Source organism: Narcine bancroftii, chromosome 13 (assembly GCF_036971445.1).
Source record: "Narcine bancroftii isolate sNarBan1 chromosome 13, sNarBan1.hap1, whole genome shotgun sequence".
Taxonomy (NCBI): domain Eukaryota; kingdom Metazoa; phylum Chordata; class Chondrichthyes; order Torpediniformes; family Narcinidae; genus Narcine; species Narcine bancroftii.
In genome coordinates this window covers 50,442,346-50,461,025 of record NC_091481.1, presented here as the reverse complement: position 1 = coordinate 50,461,025, position 18,680 = coordinate 50,442,346, and the positions used below count along the sequence as shown (strand labels likewise).

The 18,680-nt window shown below is 40.5% G+C and overlaps 1 protein-coding gene across 1 annotated transcript; it reads left to right on the top strand.

The window, feature by feature from the left end:
• Window positions 1-17,550: 17,550 nt before the first annotated feature.
• Window positions 17,551-18,345, top strand: LOC138748031 (probable G-protein coupled receptor 139). The gene has a single exon (XM_069907733.1). The coding sequence runs from the start codon at window positions 17,551-17,553 to the stop codon at window positions 18,343-18,345; it is 795 nt and encodes a 264-aa protein (XP_069763834.1).
• The last annotated feature ends 335 nt before the right edge of the window (window positions 18,346-18,680 follow it).

Genomic DNA, 18,680 nt, shown 5'->3' with positions numbered 1-18,680 from the left:
CAGACCCTTTCATTGGCTGTGTTTCATCCACTGCGCACACCATCACAGTGGTGACCTCGACGAGCTCTGACGTTATGCTGGACTCAAAAACCATGGATTCAGCAGAGGTTAACGCTGTCTCCATTTTGCTTTACCCCTGCCCCCCTTTTGGATCCACAGACTGAGAACTTGGTGTTCAGCCAGGCAATAGAACAATTTCAAGTCCGCAACATCTCCTCAGACGCCATGATGTTCCATGTCGTGAGTGCTCTGCACCAAGATAAGGCAGCGAGGGTGGGTGACATCATCCACCACCCCTCGGCTACGGGCAAGTACACCGCCCTTGAAGACCTGCTGCTTGAAACTTTCTGGCTAACTCCCCAGTAACGGGCTTCCAGACTCCTTCACCTAGATGGTGTTGGGGACAATAGTTTGTGGCAGCAGCCCATGCGGATGCCCTCTGGTGCACGAAGAGGAAGAATGAGGCAGCCCTCAACCAGGAGGCACATCCAGGAGCCAGCAACTGCAAGCCACTCGCAAGACCACGCCAGATGAGAGCCAGTCGACCAGGTGTTTATGCCACCAGCGCTGCGGAGCACAAACCTGTAAGTGCAGCCAGCCATGTGAGTTTCAGGGAAATGACCAGGCACGCCGCTGTTGATGGCTGCAATAGCTGGCCACACAAACAGCCTCCTTCATGTGATGAATGCCGATTCTTGGTGGACACAGAGCCAGAGCTCAGCATACTTCCCCCCACAGCACAAGAGACTCACACCTGATCTCGAGGTCCAACAATTCAGGCGGCCTCAGACTCCACTATCAGTATCTACAGCACCCGCAGGGCACAGATCCAGATCGGGAAGGTGACGTTCCACTGGAGGTTCGTACTAGCCTCCATGGGCACCGCGCTGTTAGTGAGCAACTTCCTCAGAGCTCAAGGTCTACTGGTTGACATGAAGGGCAAAAGGCAGGTCAACGTCAGAATGTTCCACTCCACCTGACTGGACACAGCACAAGCCTGCAGCTACGAAATGGCAGCCATATCCGCCACCAATCGTGAGTTCGATGTGATCCTCCATGAATTCCCCACCATCTTAGAGCCTTGATTCAGCGCTGCCCTGCCCCAGCATGGGTTCTTCCACCACATGCCATACAGGGGCACCCGCCGCATGCCAGACCCAGACAGTTGCCGGCCGAGAAGCTCCAGCAGGCAAAGGAGGATTTCTCCAGGCTCCACGAACTGGCAATCGAATGGCGCTCGCACAGCGCCAGGGCATCGCCGCTCCATATGGTCCCGAAATCGTCCAATGACCGAGAATGTGCGGGAACTACTCTCGGTTGAACGATGCAACCACCCCCTACAGGTACCCGGTGCCCCACATACAAGACTTCTTCGCCCACCTCCACGGTGCACAGGACACGTTGCATTCTAATGTCTGAACAGGCACACCATGCCTGGTGGTTCCGCCACGCTGGAAGGTGTTCAGTCTGATCCACGATCTCATTCACACAGTGGTAAAGTCAACCATGCGGATGGTCGTGGAGTGGTTTGTGTGGCACAGGGTGAAGAACGAGGTGGTGAAATTGGCCAGAAACTTAACCAGGTGACGGACCTCCAAGTACCAGCGACAAGCATCTGCCCTGTGGACTCAGATGGCGAGGCTCCTGTGATGATTAGCTCCATCAACCACAGCATACTACCTGCAGTCCATAGGGTTGGTGGAGAGGTTCCACAGGCACCTGAAGGCATCACCTATGGCCAGGCTCCCTGGAACAGACTGGGAGGACGAACTATCCGGGGTCCTCCTCGGGATTAGGACAGTATGCAAAGAGGATCTGCAGGCTTCAGCAGCGGAGATGATCTATGGTGCACCGCTTTCCCTGCCAGGTGAGGTTTTCGGCCCAGACCCAGAGACCTCGGCCACTGACAAAAACCTGCTGGCGGACCTATGGAGACAACTGGCTCCTCCACCAACGTCACTCCACGACACACGGCCGTTTCATCTCCCCAAAGAGCTCAACTCGGCCCAGTTCAATTTTGTATGGAGGGGACCACATGATGCACAGCTACAGCGACCGTACAAGGGGACATACAAATTATTGCACTGGTCCAGCAGAATCTTCTCCTTGGATGTTGGGGGGAGTGAGGATCTCAATATGGTGGACTGCCTGAAGGCGGCCCATCTGGACATCACAGCCAGTGCAGAAGGCCATGCACAATCACCGACCAAAGCTACAGGATGCATAGCCAGTTCTGGCGGTTTGTATGGCAGTGCATATCCTCATGGTGAACTGGCTCTGCTTGTATTGCCACGTGGTGGGACAGCCATGGGGTAATGGCATCATCAGAGGATTCTATTTGACACCATTATCCCTTGCAGCATGCGCCCTGGGCGGCGATTATGATGCCACAATGCACCAGGTGAATGAGCTCTTGCTGCACTTATAGGAGAGTGTTGAATTTGAAGAAAAACAGTCGTTAACGACACTCCACGTGGTGTCTGTGTTTCCTCCATTGCTTACACCGCCACACGTCCACTATACCAATCTCTTTGAAACCCAATCCTTAAAATAAGACTTATGGATAGTAAATGGAATTAATTGATTCTAAAAGAATGGAGTTTTAACTGTAAACACATCCTTCGATTCTCTGCATTGATGCCAATTATACCATACCTTCATCAAACGATTCAATACATTTAGTTTATATCATTCTAAAAGCAAAGGGTTCCTTTTAAATATCAAGAGATGTATTGACCTGTCGTGTATCTGGTCCATTTACACGTTAGCCCACATTGTTGGTTGATCAATATTAAACAATCTCTTAATAAACTTCAACTATGGTGCTTGATAATACTTTTGAAAATGTGGCAGTTGATGGCCTTCAAAGTCGTACTTCCACGTCGGCCTTTGCATAGATACTCGAGATAACTCACGTTTCCACAAAAACAAACGAATTACTTCATTTAATTCCTTAAAATACTTACCCGGTATAGCACTCAGAATAGATTGAAACAAATATTGAATACGAGGATATATATTCATTTTAATACAATTTACCTCACCAATCAATGTTAACAGCAAATCTTTCCATCTATTTAAGTCAAACTTAATCTTATTTAATAATGGTTAATTATTTCAACCATATTAATTTTGATACTCCTTATCCACAGTTCCACCCAAATGCTTAATCTTATCTGACCTTTTAAATTTTTTAAGTTGCATACAATCCGAATAATCCCCAACTGTAATCCCCAATTGTAATTCCTTTAATACTTACATTTTTCATAATTCCTTGAGCCAATACAAATAAGACTGGTGACAATGGGAAGCCTTGTCTAGTTGACCTAAACAAATTAAATGCTTGCAGAATTTGTCCGTTTGTTACCACCAATGCAGAGGGATTAATATGTAATGCTTTAACCCAACCAGTCAGGAGTGGTCCAAATTTAAATGTTTCTAACACCTTAAATAAAATTTCCACTCAACAAAATCAAAACACTTTTCAGCATCTAGTCCACGTATCATAGGTTGGTTGAGTTGCTGTCTTGACACATTGATTATTGTAATCAATTTAGTATTATTGACAGCAGAATAAATGTTCGTTATGAAACATGCTTGATCTATACGTACTAAATTTGGTTAATAAATTAGACAATCTGTTTGCAAAAACGTTTGCTACAATTTTCTATTCTACATTCAATAAATATATAGGTCTATATGATGAAACATTTAATGGACCTCTGTCTTTGTTTAATATAACCCTATCAATGCTCTTGAAAACGACTCGGGAAATAAACCTATATCAGTAGCTTGCTTTGATACATCCGTATACACTGTGAACAACAAATCATGAAATATTATATAAAATTCTGACGTGAAACCATCTTACCCAGGTGATTTTCCACTTGGCATAGATTGTAATGCCTCCTTAAGTTCCAAATCAGTAAATGGACTAACTAACGATCTTATATCCTCCACATCCAATAAGGGTAAGTTCAAATTTGACAAAAAAATAATCAATCAATTCCAAATCTGCAATCCCTTCAGATGCATATAAATCCTGATTTAAAATAAAAAATACACGAAATTCCTCATTAATCGCCAGTGGTTTATAGGTAATTCCTGAATTAATTGTTCTATAGCCTTGTTCAGTCTTCAACTGTCACACCAAGAATTTATTTACCCTTTCCCCTAATTCATAATAATGCTGTTTTGATATCTGAATCATTCTCTTATAATTATAAATTTGCTTTGTATTCTATCGAAGCTTCAAATTGGATAACAGTATCTTATTCTCTTCTGTTGCATTTTTCTGAATTTTTTTCCCAAAACTGCAATTTATTTTCTAACTCTAAAAGTTCCACTGTACATTGCCTATTCGCTTTAGCTTTATAGCTATCAATTTCACCTCGTAAATATGCTTTTAAAGGAACTCACAACATAAATCTACTTTGTACAGATCCCACATTTAATTCTAAACAAAATCTGATCTGATTTTGTTCATACAAAATAAATTCAGGTATTTCTAACAAAATATCATTAAATATCCAATGGTAATCTTCTTAGCAATGATAGAAGAAATCAACAACAACGAATGGCCTGACAAAATTTTACTCTTCTATTCCACTTGCTCAAACCTACCTTGTAAGTAAGCTGAAACCAAAAAAAAGAAATCTATTCTTGTAAATGATGTATGATGTACAGAATAAATGGAATAATCTTTCTCAGTCGGATTCATTCGTCAACACATTTCAACCAAATATTAGTCCCCATCAACTCAATTACCCATTTCACCGTCTTAGCTTCCTTTAAAACTTCTGTAGATTTATCCAATAGTGGATCGAAACAACAATTGAAATCCCCTCCAAACATATTATTCTCATTTGATTGATTCATATGCAGAAAGGAATCTGTAACAAATTGTTGATCATCTTCGTTTGGTGCATATAAATTCATTAAATTCCAAGCTTCCGAAAACAGTTTAAAATTAAACTTCAAAACCCTTCCACGTTTTCAGAAAAGAAAAATTCTAAAACAAAAGGCACCTTTTTGTGTATCAAAATCGCTACTCCCCTTGCTTTGGGATTAAAAGAAGATGCCACGACATGACCAACCCAATTTCGCTTCAGTTTGAAATGCTTCTTTTCCATCAAATGGGTATCTTGTAGAAAAGCAATATCCACCTTCATCTTCTTAATGTAATCGAACACCTGCTTCCTTTGTATCAGATGATTCATCCCTTTTACATTAAATGTCACAAAATTCAATTGACTCAATCTGTCTTAACAAATTACACCCAACACAACAAACATTCACAAAAATATGTCTCAAATAGAATGTAAAATAATCCACCCTCTCTAAATCTCTCTAAAATAAAATTTAATAAAAAGGGTAAATGTACAATGTCATCTAAAAAAACTACACCAAAAAAAAAAGTGGTACCCCCCTCCACTAACCAGATGTGGTAACCACCACTACTGGCAGATGACTTCAGAATACACCCCTCAACTGATATTCTCATATCTCAGAAAACACTAAATTAAATTAATGAATTCAGTCCAACACTCCCATAACACGAGTTGCTTGATCTCCAACACAAACCGAACAAAAAGTTGATCATCATCCACCCTCTGGATCAGATGCTGTTCCAATACTTTCTTTCTGCCGTTAGGATTTCCATTCCATTTCCGCTCTGGAGATCCCTGCGATTTTGATTGTTTCTGCAACTCAGAAATATGTGTGTTATTTGATAAAGAATTAGCAAACGTCAAAGCTTCAGTTTCATCATCCAAAAACTGAGACTGAAAATTACCATAAAACACCTTCAGCACAATATAGCAAGCCTATAACCATTCTTCCATAACACAGCTTTAGCTGGATTGAACTCTTTATGTCGTCTTATTGCATCTTGACTTAAATATGCATAATAAAGACTCTGTTACACTGAACCATCATAGGGCTCTGAGTCGATACAGCTTTCTGAACTGCCAGATGAAAAATCATCTCATGATCCTGATACATAAACAACGAATAAGGACCGCTCGTGATGACTGATATGGAAAAGGTATTTGTCACGTCGCCCTATGTGCTCTATCCAATTCCAATCCTTCTGGAAAAGAATCTTCTCCTAACATCTCTGGTATCCATTTCCAAAAAAACTTCTCCTGATCTGTTCCTTCAATATCTTCTGGCAGACCCACTATCTTAACATTATTGCATCTACTTTGATTTTCCAACAAATCTATTTTCTTCAGATAATCCGGTATTTTAACATTTCATACCATAACAAAATGTTCCAAGTCTAATATTTCAGTACATCGATCCACAGCATCAGATCCATCACGAAACGCCCGTTAAACATCTTATAATTCATTCTGCATCAATATCAACTGCCCTCAAACATTTAGCTACATCCTGTTTAATTTTGTCAATTGAAGCTTATTATATTTACATCCCTGCGTAATCGGAGTTGCTATATTTTTCATCCGACACATAAACTGCTCAGAAACAGACATATTAGTGTCGTCCTACACTTGTACAATTTGAAAAGTGTGCAAAGTAGGTGATTTAGTTCTTGAAAGTTTTTTAGATTATAGAGGCCTACCTTGAATAATTCTAATAGGATGCTCCTCTTCTGGATCCTCAACTATTTTTTCGTCTTCCTCCTCCACATATTCCAAGGCAACAACCTCGGCCCAGGCTACATGACTGCGGGTCTGAACGCCCTCCCAGAAAAGGTTTTAATGTTTGATGGTCACAATGAGGGTATGAGAATGTTGAAAGCGAACTGTTGTAGTAAGGATCATCCTGACATAGGCAAAGTTGCTGTCCATGTGTTCCAGTGCCAGAGTGAATGATGAAGATAGAGGTGAATACATAGTCAAGTTGAAAATTTCATTGCAACCTTTATTAGATTTTTGCATTTAAATTTTAATCACATCTCATTAAAAGCAAAACATGTCCCTAATAGCATAACATCATTGAGGATAACAAGGACTTCAAATTAGCTTCAAAACAATAAGTTTGGCTGAAGATGTACGAGGGTCTAAACAATGGTCGTTTGCCAACTATGTAAATTTAAAAGCTGTCAGCAGGACCTTTATTTCACCGAGCAGTACCAACAGTATCAATCTATTCTTCACCATGAAACATTTCTTTAACGTCCCTTGGACTTCCTGCAGTCCGAAGAATAATGTACTTAACTGCTCAACCTTATCAATATTTCAGTTTCCCCAATCGAGGCAATATCTTCGTAAATCTTCTTAGTCCCCTTTCCAGATGGAAACATGCTAAATTCACAAACAAAATGCTAAATTGCCAGCTCAAATATAGACAATCAATCCTACTCTGAACCCAAGCCCGCTAGGTGCAGAGAGGGCAAGCAAACCAATTTGTAGGGCAATCTTCCAAGACTCACCTGGATGCAATGTTCTGAATGACCCTGACCAAAGCCGTGTGTTGGTGCAACATGACCTGCTACATGCCATCCTTATACAATGAGTGAATTCAAAATTTTTTGACATCTTGCTATGATGTGACTTTACAGATACCATGTAATTGTTATCCTTCATTGCTTTGCTCTGGGAGGACAGAGTTACCTACCATTAACTGTGCAGTTCCTCCCGACATGTGACCTTTTTTAGATCTGAAGAGTAACTGAGGCAGAAGCGTTCGCTGCATTAACTTTCTATATGTGCTTTGTGACCTGACAGATTCGTCGCCTCTTTTGCCGCTGCATTAGATCCCATCGCAAACCGATTTTGCTTCTTCACTGGATGTGAGTTTCAGTGGCCTGGTTTTCCAGTGGCCCAGATTTCCAGTGGACTGTTTTACTCCGTGAAAGGCTGATGACAGTGGAGGAATGTTCTTGAACAATTTACCCAATAACTCTACCATTTACTCTTCTCCGGTATTATGTAAAAATCAGCAACGCCCTGACAACTAGATGCTGGACATCGCAGGAAGTTCTAACATTGCTTCGAGTTAAAACACGGACTGGGGTGTAGCTGAAGTTGGTAGAAAATGAACAGCACGGACTCGTAGGGCCAAATATAAAAAAAGGGGAAAGTCATGAAACGTGCGCAGTCTTTGTTTGGGTCAAAACCAACATCACACAGAGTGAGTTCAATGTGCAGGAGGTTTAAAAAGTCAAATTTGTTATGGAAAGAAATTAACTGAAGAAATATTATTTTAATCTGCTCATCAGTCATGAATCGAAATGGACCTTGCCTTGTCGTCCTCGAATCGTTAATGAAACATCAGGAAAGTGAATTTCTCGACCTGTCTGTCGAAGTGTTAAATATATTATTCAGTTACATAACGTGTAAAAATAGTTCCAACGTATTTGTTCAGCGGCTTGTGGCTAATCCACAGAAAATAGTCATCATTACCTTAATGTTGTTTTTATTGGGGTATAAACGTTGGTGAACCAGGACACGCTGGGACGTTTATTTTTCACTCTTTGCTGCTTCGCGCATAAAATGGGGTATCCAGCAATTTACGAAATTGTCCGAATTTATTATCCTGTACTGGCAGCGGTCGGCATTCCAGGTAAGGGGATTAGAATGGATACTGATTTTTATTATTCTTGATGTTGACTTTAGTCTGTTTTATTTTATTATGCCATCAATCAAATTTCATTATAATGTTTTATGTGAGAGAAAACTGCAACGAAAATCTGCTGCATTATTTGCTTTTTGAAGATAGATGGTTTATATATAGTTCAGACACACACACACACACACACACACACACACACACACACACACACAGACACACACACACACACACACACAGACACACACACACACACACACACACAGACACACACACACACACACACACACACACACACACACACACACACACACACACACACACACACACACACACACACACACACACACACACACACACATACCAGTGAATATTTAATTGCAAGGATTGATGAGCTTTGTGTTGAATGCAATTTGAGTTTAATTTGAAGTGGGGAATGGGGAAGACGGGCAGTGAAGGACCGTCAACAATATCGAACCTGCAGAACTCATGCCACAGCGACGTCCCGTTCATTTATGTTCATGATTAAAAACCCTTAATAATTCTCTCTGGCGAAATAAAGCAGCAACATTTGGTCAGGAGGTCACGATTAACATAGCAGTTAGCGCCAAACTGTTCCAATGATAGTGACTGCGGCCATCATTCGATACCCGAGCTTTTTAACGTAACGTCTCAGACAGATTCTCCCATTTCCACCCACCATTCTGAATATACAGGTGATGGATGAACATTCAGTGTAATTGGGCGGCCCCTCCCACTGTATACTGTTTATCTCAATTTAAATTTTAATTCTGATTTCACCAGCGGTTGAATTGCCCCTTGATTAATATGATCCGAGAAAGACTTTGTTTTGAAATTCCTCGTCCTCATACGTTGTGGTGTTCTATCCTAACAGGAACATGCAAGACCTTTTATTAACACAAGCAGGTCAATACTGCCCTGAAAAAAAAGACTCATTGTGCCTCCATGTGTTCACGCACTAATTGTACTGTGAAGTAAACAGTTTCTTTGTACACAGATGTCCCTGACTACGGTTTGAGCCTCACGAAGTTAATTGACCCGTTAATATGTAGGCTATATCCCTTTCACCGTTTCCCATCTCACTAACTGATAAATGATCATTTTGAACTTTATTTCTCGGTTACTCTATCGCCTACAGCGAGTCCTCGAATACTTCACACGACCCCGACTTCTAAAGAAAAGCGACAGACTCTTTGCAATGTTGAACACGCCGACAATTCAGTCCCATTGGCTTCAAACTTGCCTCTGGAACTTTCCTTCCTGTCTATTTAAATACAAGCCTTGTGAATGTTCCAGTTGTTTGTGCTTCCTGTCCTTCCTATGGCGATTTGTTGCCAACACCAAACGCCCCCTGTGCGGAGAAGTTACTCCTGTCCATCTCTCGGTTTTCCGTTCATGTCTGAGAACCGTTTTTTTTTCAAGATTTAGCTACTCTGGGAAAACTTTTATTAATTCGACCCCAGTACTCCCTCTCCAATTTTCTGCAATATCATTGTCCTTCCAATATTACCGTGAACCTTTCTGCACCATTTCCATATACATGATGTGTTTTCCTCAGCTGTCGGATAAAAACTGTGCTCAAATATCCAAGTTTGGTCCCCCGAACGCGCGTTATATTTGCGTTATATTCTCTCCTGCGGTCAATGCCATAACTGATGTAGAAAAACAGGTGGAATTATGCTTTCATCACCCTGTTGAAGGAACGATGCAGTGATCTAGGATACTCGCAGGTGTCCACTGCTCACCCCGTGGTTGTTGTCCACATTTAACCTGCTGATGTGAAATATGTGGCACTGGATACAGTGAAATTTCAACTCGCATTATTTGTTTCACTGTTCCGTTAATGATGGGTCCTATTATAACTCAGATAACGTCTTCATTGTCCTATAAATCACCAGTTGTGAGTTTATCCGCTAACAAATAAAGCAATGAAGTCGTTAATATGCAAACACACAAAGCCACATGGAAGAAGAAATGCTGCATTTCACGGGAGAGGGATATAAGTTCCAAGGAAGGCGTTTATCAGGTCAGGCACATTTATTGGTATAAATTGCTAGGAAATGTTCCGGGGACGTTCTAAATTAATACGAGGGAAATGAGTGCCGAATGGAGGGTGTGATGAGAGAGGAAAATAGGAACAAAAGTAGGGAATGGAAATGAAAGTAGAGTAAACAGAAAGGGTTGGGTTTTACAACATGAGAAACATAAATTTTCAGGCCGTTGTCTTCGATTAATTCGTGGAGGAAATGCAATGTTTTTGCCCCTGTTTACCTTTATTCTGAACTTGGACATTGACCAGGGTGGGTTAAGACAGATCAATGTGGGGGATGTGGGAGAAATTGTAATGATTGACGACTGGAAATTAAAATTCATGCAAACACGGATGAGAAGTTAATGCATTGATCACATATATTGTGTCAAAATGCCAACATTCGAAATGGGTGCATCAAACACACCAAGTTCAATGGTATAAATTTAATTGCACATTACTCGTATTAAATGTTAATGCAAAATTGTCCTCCCGACCTTCTTCCTGACCTTCACTCATCGTTCTCGAATACCCATGAATGAATTATCGACAGGGTTGTGTCTCCAGCCGCAATGTTTCTGAATCCAAGTTCATTTTTAGGGGATTGCCTTAAATGACCGTGACCAGGACCTTCTCAATAGTAAATATTGTAACGCAAAACATATGAAATAGCCCATCCATGTCCTGATCCTCAACAAGTCGGAGCCCTGTTTGATTGTTGGTGAATCCATTATTTTCCCAGTGATATCTGAAAATATCTGAAATGTACCTTGCGTTCTCTCTCAGGATTCCTGCGAGGGCGCTGTCGTACTCTATCCTTGCCATGATCATTTCCTTCAAAAATTCGCTGCCAATCTCCAGTTGTTGGTCGACTTACGCCAACCGACGAATTAAGATTCTTTATGGAGAGCAGATTTGGGAACATGCTGGGATCTTCTAGACACCAATTTTGCTCTCAAAGTAAAAAATACGAACGAACAATCTGTGGGTTTGGGACGGCAGAAGGGTGTGTCCAAGAGATAAATCCCGTGTCAGCATTCATGGGAGAAATGATTCGTGCGTTTATGATCTCGAGGCTCCTGTTTCCAGGGGACTTCAAATGGCGCACGGTCTTCATGGCCAGAGGGTAAAGACATCAATCACCAACTTCCAAATCAGTCGGAGAAAAATTATGCATCAACCTCCAAAGCTGCGTTTGTGGAAAATATATTGGAATGTTCAATAGTTACCTGTGAATTTTTTTTCAAACATAAATGAACTGCAGGAAGATATTTTAACCCGCTCTATTGTCAGAAAGATAGCGTCCCTCTGTAAGCTCAATATCCCGGAAAGTGTGAAGCATTAAGAAGAGCTGACTGTATTAAAGACCTTCACCGCTGGATCCATATGTCTAACCAAAAAGTACGGCGGATCCCAGAAAGTTATCCGTCAGAGCTGACCTGCTGTGGGTGGCAAAAGGGACAAGTGCGTTTTTAAGAACACGTGGACTCTTCAGCCAACATTGCTCTACCAGGAAGCCGCTCGACAGACCGCCCAGTAAGATTTGCTCCAAGCCCGAAAACCCTGGTGATCAGTATTGTTTCTACCATCAGCGATGTGGTGCTGAGGCCCACCAGCGCTAATCACCCTGCAGGTTCTTGAGAAACGCCAATGCCGGCTGTCGTGGCTGCGGCAGCTGGCCTACACAACACCCTTCTTCACGTCTCGAATTCAATGTCAGGCCGAGGCTTCCTGCTTGACACTTGGTCGAGGTCAGCGTCCTCTTCACCGACGCATGCCACAGGAAGCAAGGCCGCGAGATACAATACGGATTTAGGGCACCCATATTATCCCGCATCAATTTCAGCATCCATTGCTTCACTTTGCGATTTGGCTTAGCAGATGCCCACTATCCTCTCCTCAGGGTTGAGTTCCTGAGGGGCAACTCCCTCCTTGTCGATGCCAAAGGCCGCCGGCCATTCCATGCTGAGATGTTTCCGAACCATGCACTGGAAGGCACCAAACTCACCGTTCCCCATCTTCACTCGATGGCGTCCAAACAATAAGTTCGCCAAGATTGCAGCCAGATATCCTCCCATTGTGATGCTGCACTTTAACTCCACTGAGCTTGAACACGGAGAAAGGCTTAACTTCCCCAACTTCACACCAGAGTACGTCACCTCCAGCCAGATAAGCTCAACCTGGCGAAGATAACTTATTTTTAATGAGGAATTTGGCATTTTCCACCGCTCAGAAAGTCCCTGCGACTCATTACTCCACATGGTCACTAAGGCATCAGGGAACTGGAGATCATGTGGAAATGACCCCGTCACGCATATAGAGGACATACCTGCAAAACGGCAGGGTGCACGAATATTTTCCAAAATCCATATTCCGTGGCTATCATTAGATGCACATCCACGCTGGGGATATCACAAAGTGTGTTAGAATTCCTCAGAATGCCCTTCGACATAAAGAAAATGCAGCATATTCCTTTCAGAGGGTTAAGGGTGCTGTTTTAAAGGATTGTCATGCATTGGAAACAAATAAAAACATTACTTCCTAACTTAAAATTCCCCTCTTGAACTGTCATATCAAATAAACGCTTAATTTTACCCTGAGACATTTCTAAATTCTCTTGAGCCAAGTCCACACCTTTTGTAACCTCTCCTTAAATGTAGATACATCATCCAGCGTCCAACTGCACATCCTCATTAACCCATTGTTCTATTATCAACATCAAAAGCCCTCTAACCTCATGTCCAAACACCATTTCAGAAGTGCAATAACTCCTGCTCAGCCTAACTTGCTGCAAATAAAAATAAATGAATACCTTCGACCCGATATTTTCCATTCTCCAGACAATCAATCCTCATCATATTTTTAAAAGTAGAATAAAATCTTTCCAAAGATCCTGGAGTTTCAGTATGGTACACAGATGAAGTGATCTGTTTTATTACTCATAAATTAAATGTTGAAAAAACCCAGTTAAAAAGTTAGATCTTTGATCACTCTGAATTTATTTAGGGAATCCAAAAACTGTGAAAAAAGTTCCAGAGCCTTTACACCGTTTTGTTTCAATATTCCTTAATGATATACCTGCTGTAAATCTTGATGCTATACACATAATTGTTAACAAATACTGATTTCCAGACTTAGTTTTCGGCAAGAGACCTATATAATCAACAATATCCCTAGTGAAAGGTTCTCCAACCACAGAAATAGGTTGTAATGGAGCCACTGGAGGACCCTGGTTAGGTTTTCCCACAAACTGAAAAATATGACATGTCCATCTAAAGGTATACTGTGTGCTAAATTTAAAATGTCATTCCAATAATTTATAGGATCAACCCCTGTTGGATCACCCACAACAGTTTTTTTAGGAGGAATATCAAGAGGTCCCCATTTTCTCATCAACTTTTCACCCTCTATGTAATTACCACCAGCAATTTCTTTAATTTCCTTTTCAGTTACTGCTTTGCCTGCTGAGTCAACAAGACTTGCATCTGCTCTCTGTTCCCGAATTAACTCATTCTTTGACAAAGATAAATCCTTACTCTTCCAATTACCCTTCTATTGCTAAACCATTTCATAGCACCAGGAAAATCCCTGTCTACTAGATGTTAGGAACATAGAAAGTAGGAACAGGAGTAGACATAAAATGGCCCATCGAGCCTGCTCCGCCATTCAATAAGATCATGGCTGATCTAATTTATGACCTAACTCCTCCAACCTACCTTCTCCGCATATCCTCTAATTCCTCTATCTTGTAAAACATTATCTAACCGAATTTTAAATATATGTAATGAAGCAACTTCAACCACTTCCCTGGTTAGAGAATACCAAACATTCACTACTCTCTATCCTAAATATACTCCCCCGAATCTTGAGACTGTGTCCTCTCGTTTTTGTTTCCCTGGCCAGCTCAAAAACCCTCCTACATCTATCCTATCCATACCCTTCATAATCCCATATGTTTCTTCATCTCTCAATAATTTCTTAGACATCGACCTTGTTACAACACACGGAGGATATATCTCACAATTATCTTCCACCTCATCTTTCCTAGGCCTAGATGTTAATCTCAAAACTGAAACAACCTATCCTCTGTCAAATCATTCCCTAATACAAATGACACCCCTGCATGATTAACATTGAAATTTCTCCTATCACGAGGTCCTTCAACTAACTCTGAATTTAGCACTATATTGTGAAGAGATATCGACTCCACCTCACATCCAAGACCTTTAATCAGAGTTGACCCCGCTGTGTCAGATCGTTGATCAAGAGATAGAATTCCTTGTACGAACAAATGGTTGTACAGCACCAGTATCCCTTAGAATTTTAACTCTAACCTCTGATTCTCCCTCCTTTACTGAAACAAAACCATCTGAATCAAAAGGTTTGAAAATATCCATGACAATTATCAGGTTTATAATATCTGCTCTGTCTAAATTCAACTGTTTGAAAACATGCTTCTTGTAAAACCTTTGTTTCTCTTTTGTTTTGCAATACTAGACAATTCCCAATAACATGACCAGGTTTCTATTTTACAAATACGACATACACATCCAGAAGTTCTGTACTTTCCAAGTTTCATTTAATCTTTTCTCTTAACACTATCAAGACGTAATTTCAGGTTTACTGTCCTGTTCCATGTTAATCTGCTGAACAGATTTATTATTTTATTCCACATTAACGTTCTCAAAATGCCTACCATTCTGAGATTTACCTTTGTGAATCACAGCAAATTCGTAATTCAATCTAGCTCCTTGACGCCATATAGCCACGTCTCTCCCATCCAGGTATTAATGAATCTCCTTTTCACACACTTTCATTTTCCTCAATTAGCATCAATTCTCTCAATCGCTCACATTCATTTTTTATTCCTTTAGAGGCACACCAACGGTCAAACTATACAGAATTATACAGAGCAAAATCCATACAAGGTTCTTTCCATGTTTCAATCAATCTCCTAAAATTTCATAAGCTTTCAGTACTGCTTCTTTAAAAAATATCATAATTTGCTTCTTGCTGTGCAGCCAAGCTAGAGTATGCAATTTGTGGTTTCCCTTTCAATACACTTTGGAGCATTAAAGACCATTTTACTTGGCCAATTTGAGCTCTCAGCAACCTTTTCATAAAGCTGAAAATAGGTTCAATGTCTGCCTCATCAAAAGAAGGGACTAGATTGATATATCTACTAGCAAAAACCTCTCCCTGGGAGTTAAAGCCTTAACTCACTAACTTTACTCCCACTTAATTTTCATCCTCTCTAATTGATACTGTCTTTCATCTAATTCTAACATATTTCTTATGTTTTAAGCTGCCTCTGCCTGATATTTGCTGTGTTTGTCAGCCCCTTCTCTTTCCCTTTCAGCTTGGAAGGCTTCATACTATCTCTGTATCTCAGCGTCTAACATCCTCCATTTTTTTTCTCTTTATTCTTCCATCCCCTATTTCTCCACTTCCAATTGCAATTGAACAGCTCTATCCTCTGGAAAATCTTCTAAGGCTCTCTGAACATATTTACCTTAACTATATAATATTTCACTATAATCCTCAGAATTTTTAATTTCCTTATCCAATGTTAACTTCAGTTAATTTTATTAGCTTAGATATAATCATCAGTTCCTCTTTTCTCTGGCACTTCAGCACTGCAGTTGGTAGTTCTGACAAAAATAACAACATCCATTGCTGCTATTTTTCACGCGCAAGCTTTAAATTATTTTGGAATTAAAAAAAAAACAGTGGACTAAAAACTAACAAAACTCCCATTCAATCGACCTGACGAGCACCTATGAAATGTTATGAGCCCAAAGGACTCCAAAATACAGCAGCAATATACATTCACTAAGACAAATGATTAGTTAAACAAAAATAGTTTTAAATTATCTTAAAACATGAAAACAGAATCAATCCTTAACTTATTTCTAGAACAATAACTAAACCCAACTTAAACCTCTTCTAATTCTAAGCGCACGTGTGTGTGTGTGTGTGTGTGTGTGTGTGTGTGTGTGTGTGTGTGTGTGTGTGTGTGTGTGTGTGTGTGTGTGTGTGTGTGTGTGTGTGTGTGTGTGTGTGTGTGTGTGTGTGTGTTTAAATATAAGAAAAATTCTTTGGTTTGCAGTTCAATCTCACTTCTCATTCTTCAATGATTTCTCGTTGCAGGCAATTCTTATACTATGCATATAATTAAACATATATAACGTTCACCAAGCTTTGGTGCTTGAATGGTAAATGTTTACCGCTCAGAAAGGTTGTTGTAGGGTTTACAGTCAGAGAATTTTTGTTCTAGGATGCGACCATTAGTTGCATCAATGCGTTATGATAACATCTCTCTCTCTCTCTCTCTCTCTCTCTCTCTCTCTCTCACTCTCTCTCTCTTTTCTCTCTCTCCCATTCCTGAAAGCACATGTGACTCTCTTAATTGCTAAACAACAGCAAATAATAGGAGTTAGTCTTCTTGGTCAAGCTGTTGTATTTAGGTAAACAAAACCCATGAGTTACTTTTGAGTGAGCACTTTACAGGAAGGTCGAATGTCTCGTAAAAAAAAAATTAAACACAGTCGACCTGACTCCAGTTCAAGAGAATGGTCTGTTCATTTCATGAGATATTTTCGATTAGCACCCAATTATGAAATATGCATAGCAATTTCCATAGATTCTTTAAAGTTACTGAATATTAATTCTTCAATATTTCAAATAGGATCTGTTTAGTACTGTGTGTATATATGTAACCTACTCTAATTTTACTAATTTATCTCCCACTATTACATTACATTGTCTACTATGACCCAAGGCGGTGACTCGTTCAGGACAACTGTACTTATCCTACACACAATATTCATTTGATGATTCTGAATATATTCTGAAGTAAATAAATATATTTGTAATTGATTTCGGTTAATTTGACGGCAATGGTGATCCTGTCACGCGGAAATTGTGGTCTCTCCAGATACATCACTCGCTACTTCGTGGCGATGGCGGCAGCGGATCTGATGGTGGTCCTCGTTGCTATTATAATGCAACAAATAAATTTTATTTATTTATTTGCATATTTCTTGTTCAAATCTCCATTGTGCGCTGTGATCCTTGTCCTGCAGCTTGTAACCTCGCACTGTTCTGTTTGGTTCACGGTTGCTTTCACTTTCGATCGCTACATGGCCATCTGCTGCGAGAAAGTGCGGAAACAATACTGCACTGAGAGAACAGCAACCGTGGTGATAGCAACCGTTGCTGCGGGGAGCGTTGCTGTGTCTGTCCCATTGTTCATTTCAGTGGATCCACGGCGCTGCGTTTTAACGGATGAATATATGATATCACAACATTGGGCAACGTACGAGTTATTTATTATTATTATTACCCCGTTATCGCCAATTGGTTTAATAGCGTTGTTTAATGCATTAACCGTCAGATATATTACCGCTGCGAACAGAGTACGCCGGGAGCTGCGCTGCAGAGGTCAGAAACAGAAAGACCCAGAGGTGGATAAACGGAGACATTCCATGATTTTGCTATTCGCGATTTCTGCCAATTTTATTTTACTCTGGATGCCCCAGTTTGTACATTCGATTAAATGGCAAAAGGAAAACTATTTTTACACTGACAGACATTTCAGCACGCCTATCTACATCCTGCAACAATTTGGATTCATGTTACGAATGCTCAATACCTGCACCAACACGTGTATCTATGCGCTGACACAGCAGAGATTCAGGGAGAAACTGAAGAGTGGAATGAAATATCTAATCACATTAAACGGGCAGTTCCGTTAATGAAATGAAAATTATGTTATCCATGTTTGAAGTTTCCAAAATCATGTTGACGAGACTTTTATTGAAAACATGTTTAAAGTTACGAGATGCCCGCAATTTCCATCGAGTGGCACGTGTTTTATTATACTTTTTGCAAAGTTATATTTTATATCTGTTGATGGGCACATTGTTAGCCGAGTGTTCTTTTAATTTAAAATTTGTTAAAATGTTGCGTTGTTGTTTTTAGTGAAATAAACGGACCTGATTTGATATGCATTGATATCCGTTCCAAAAAAATAAAAATGAAAATGCATAATTATTAGATTCAGGACGAGAGCAGTTTTGATGTTTGTGGG

Coding starts and splice junctions, on each gene's coding strand:
- LOC138748031 (XM_069907733.1), top strand. CDS start 17,551: ATGGCGGCAGCGGATCTGATGGTGGTCCTCGTTGCTATTATAATGCAA.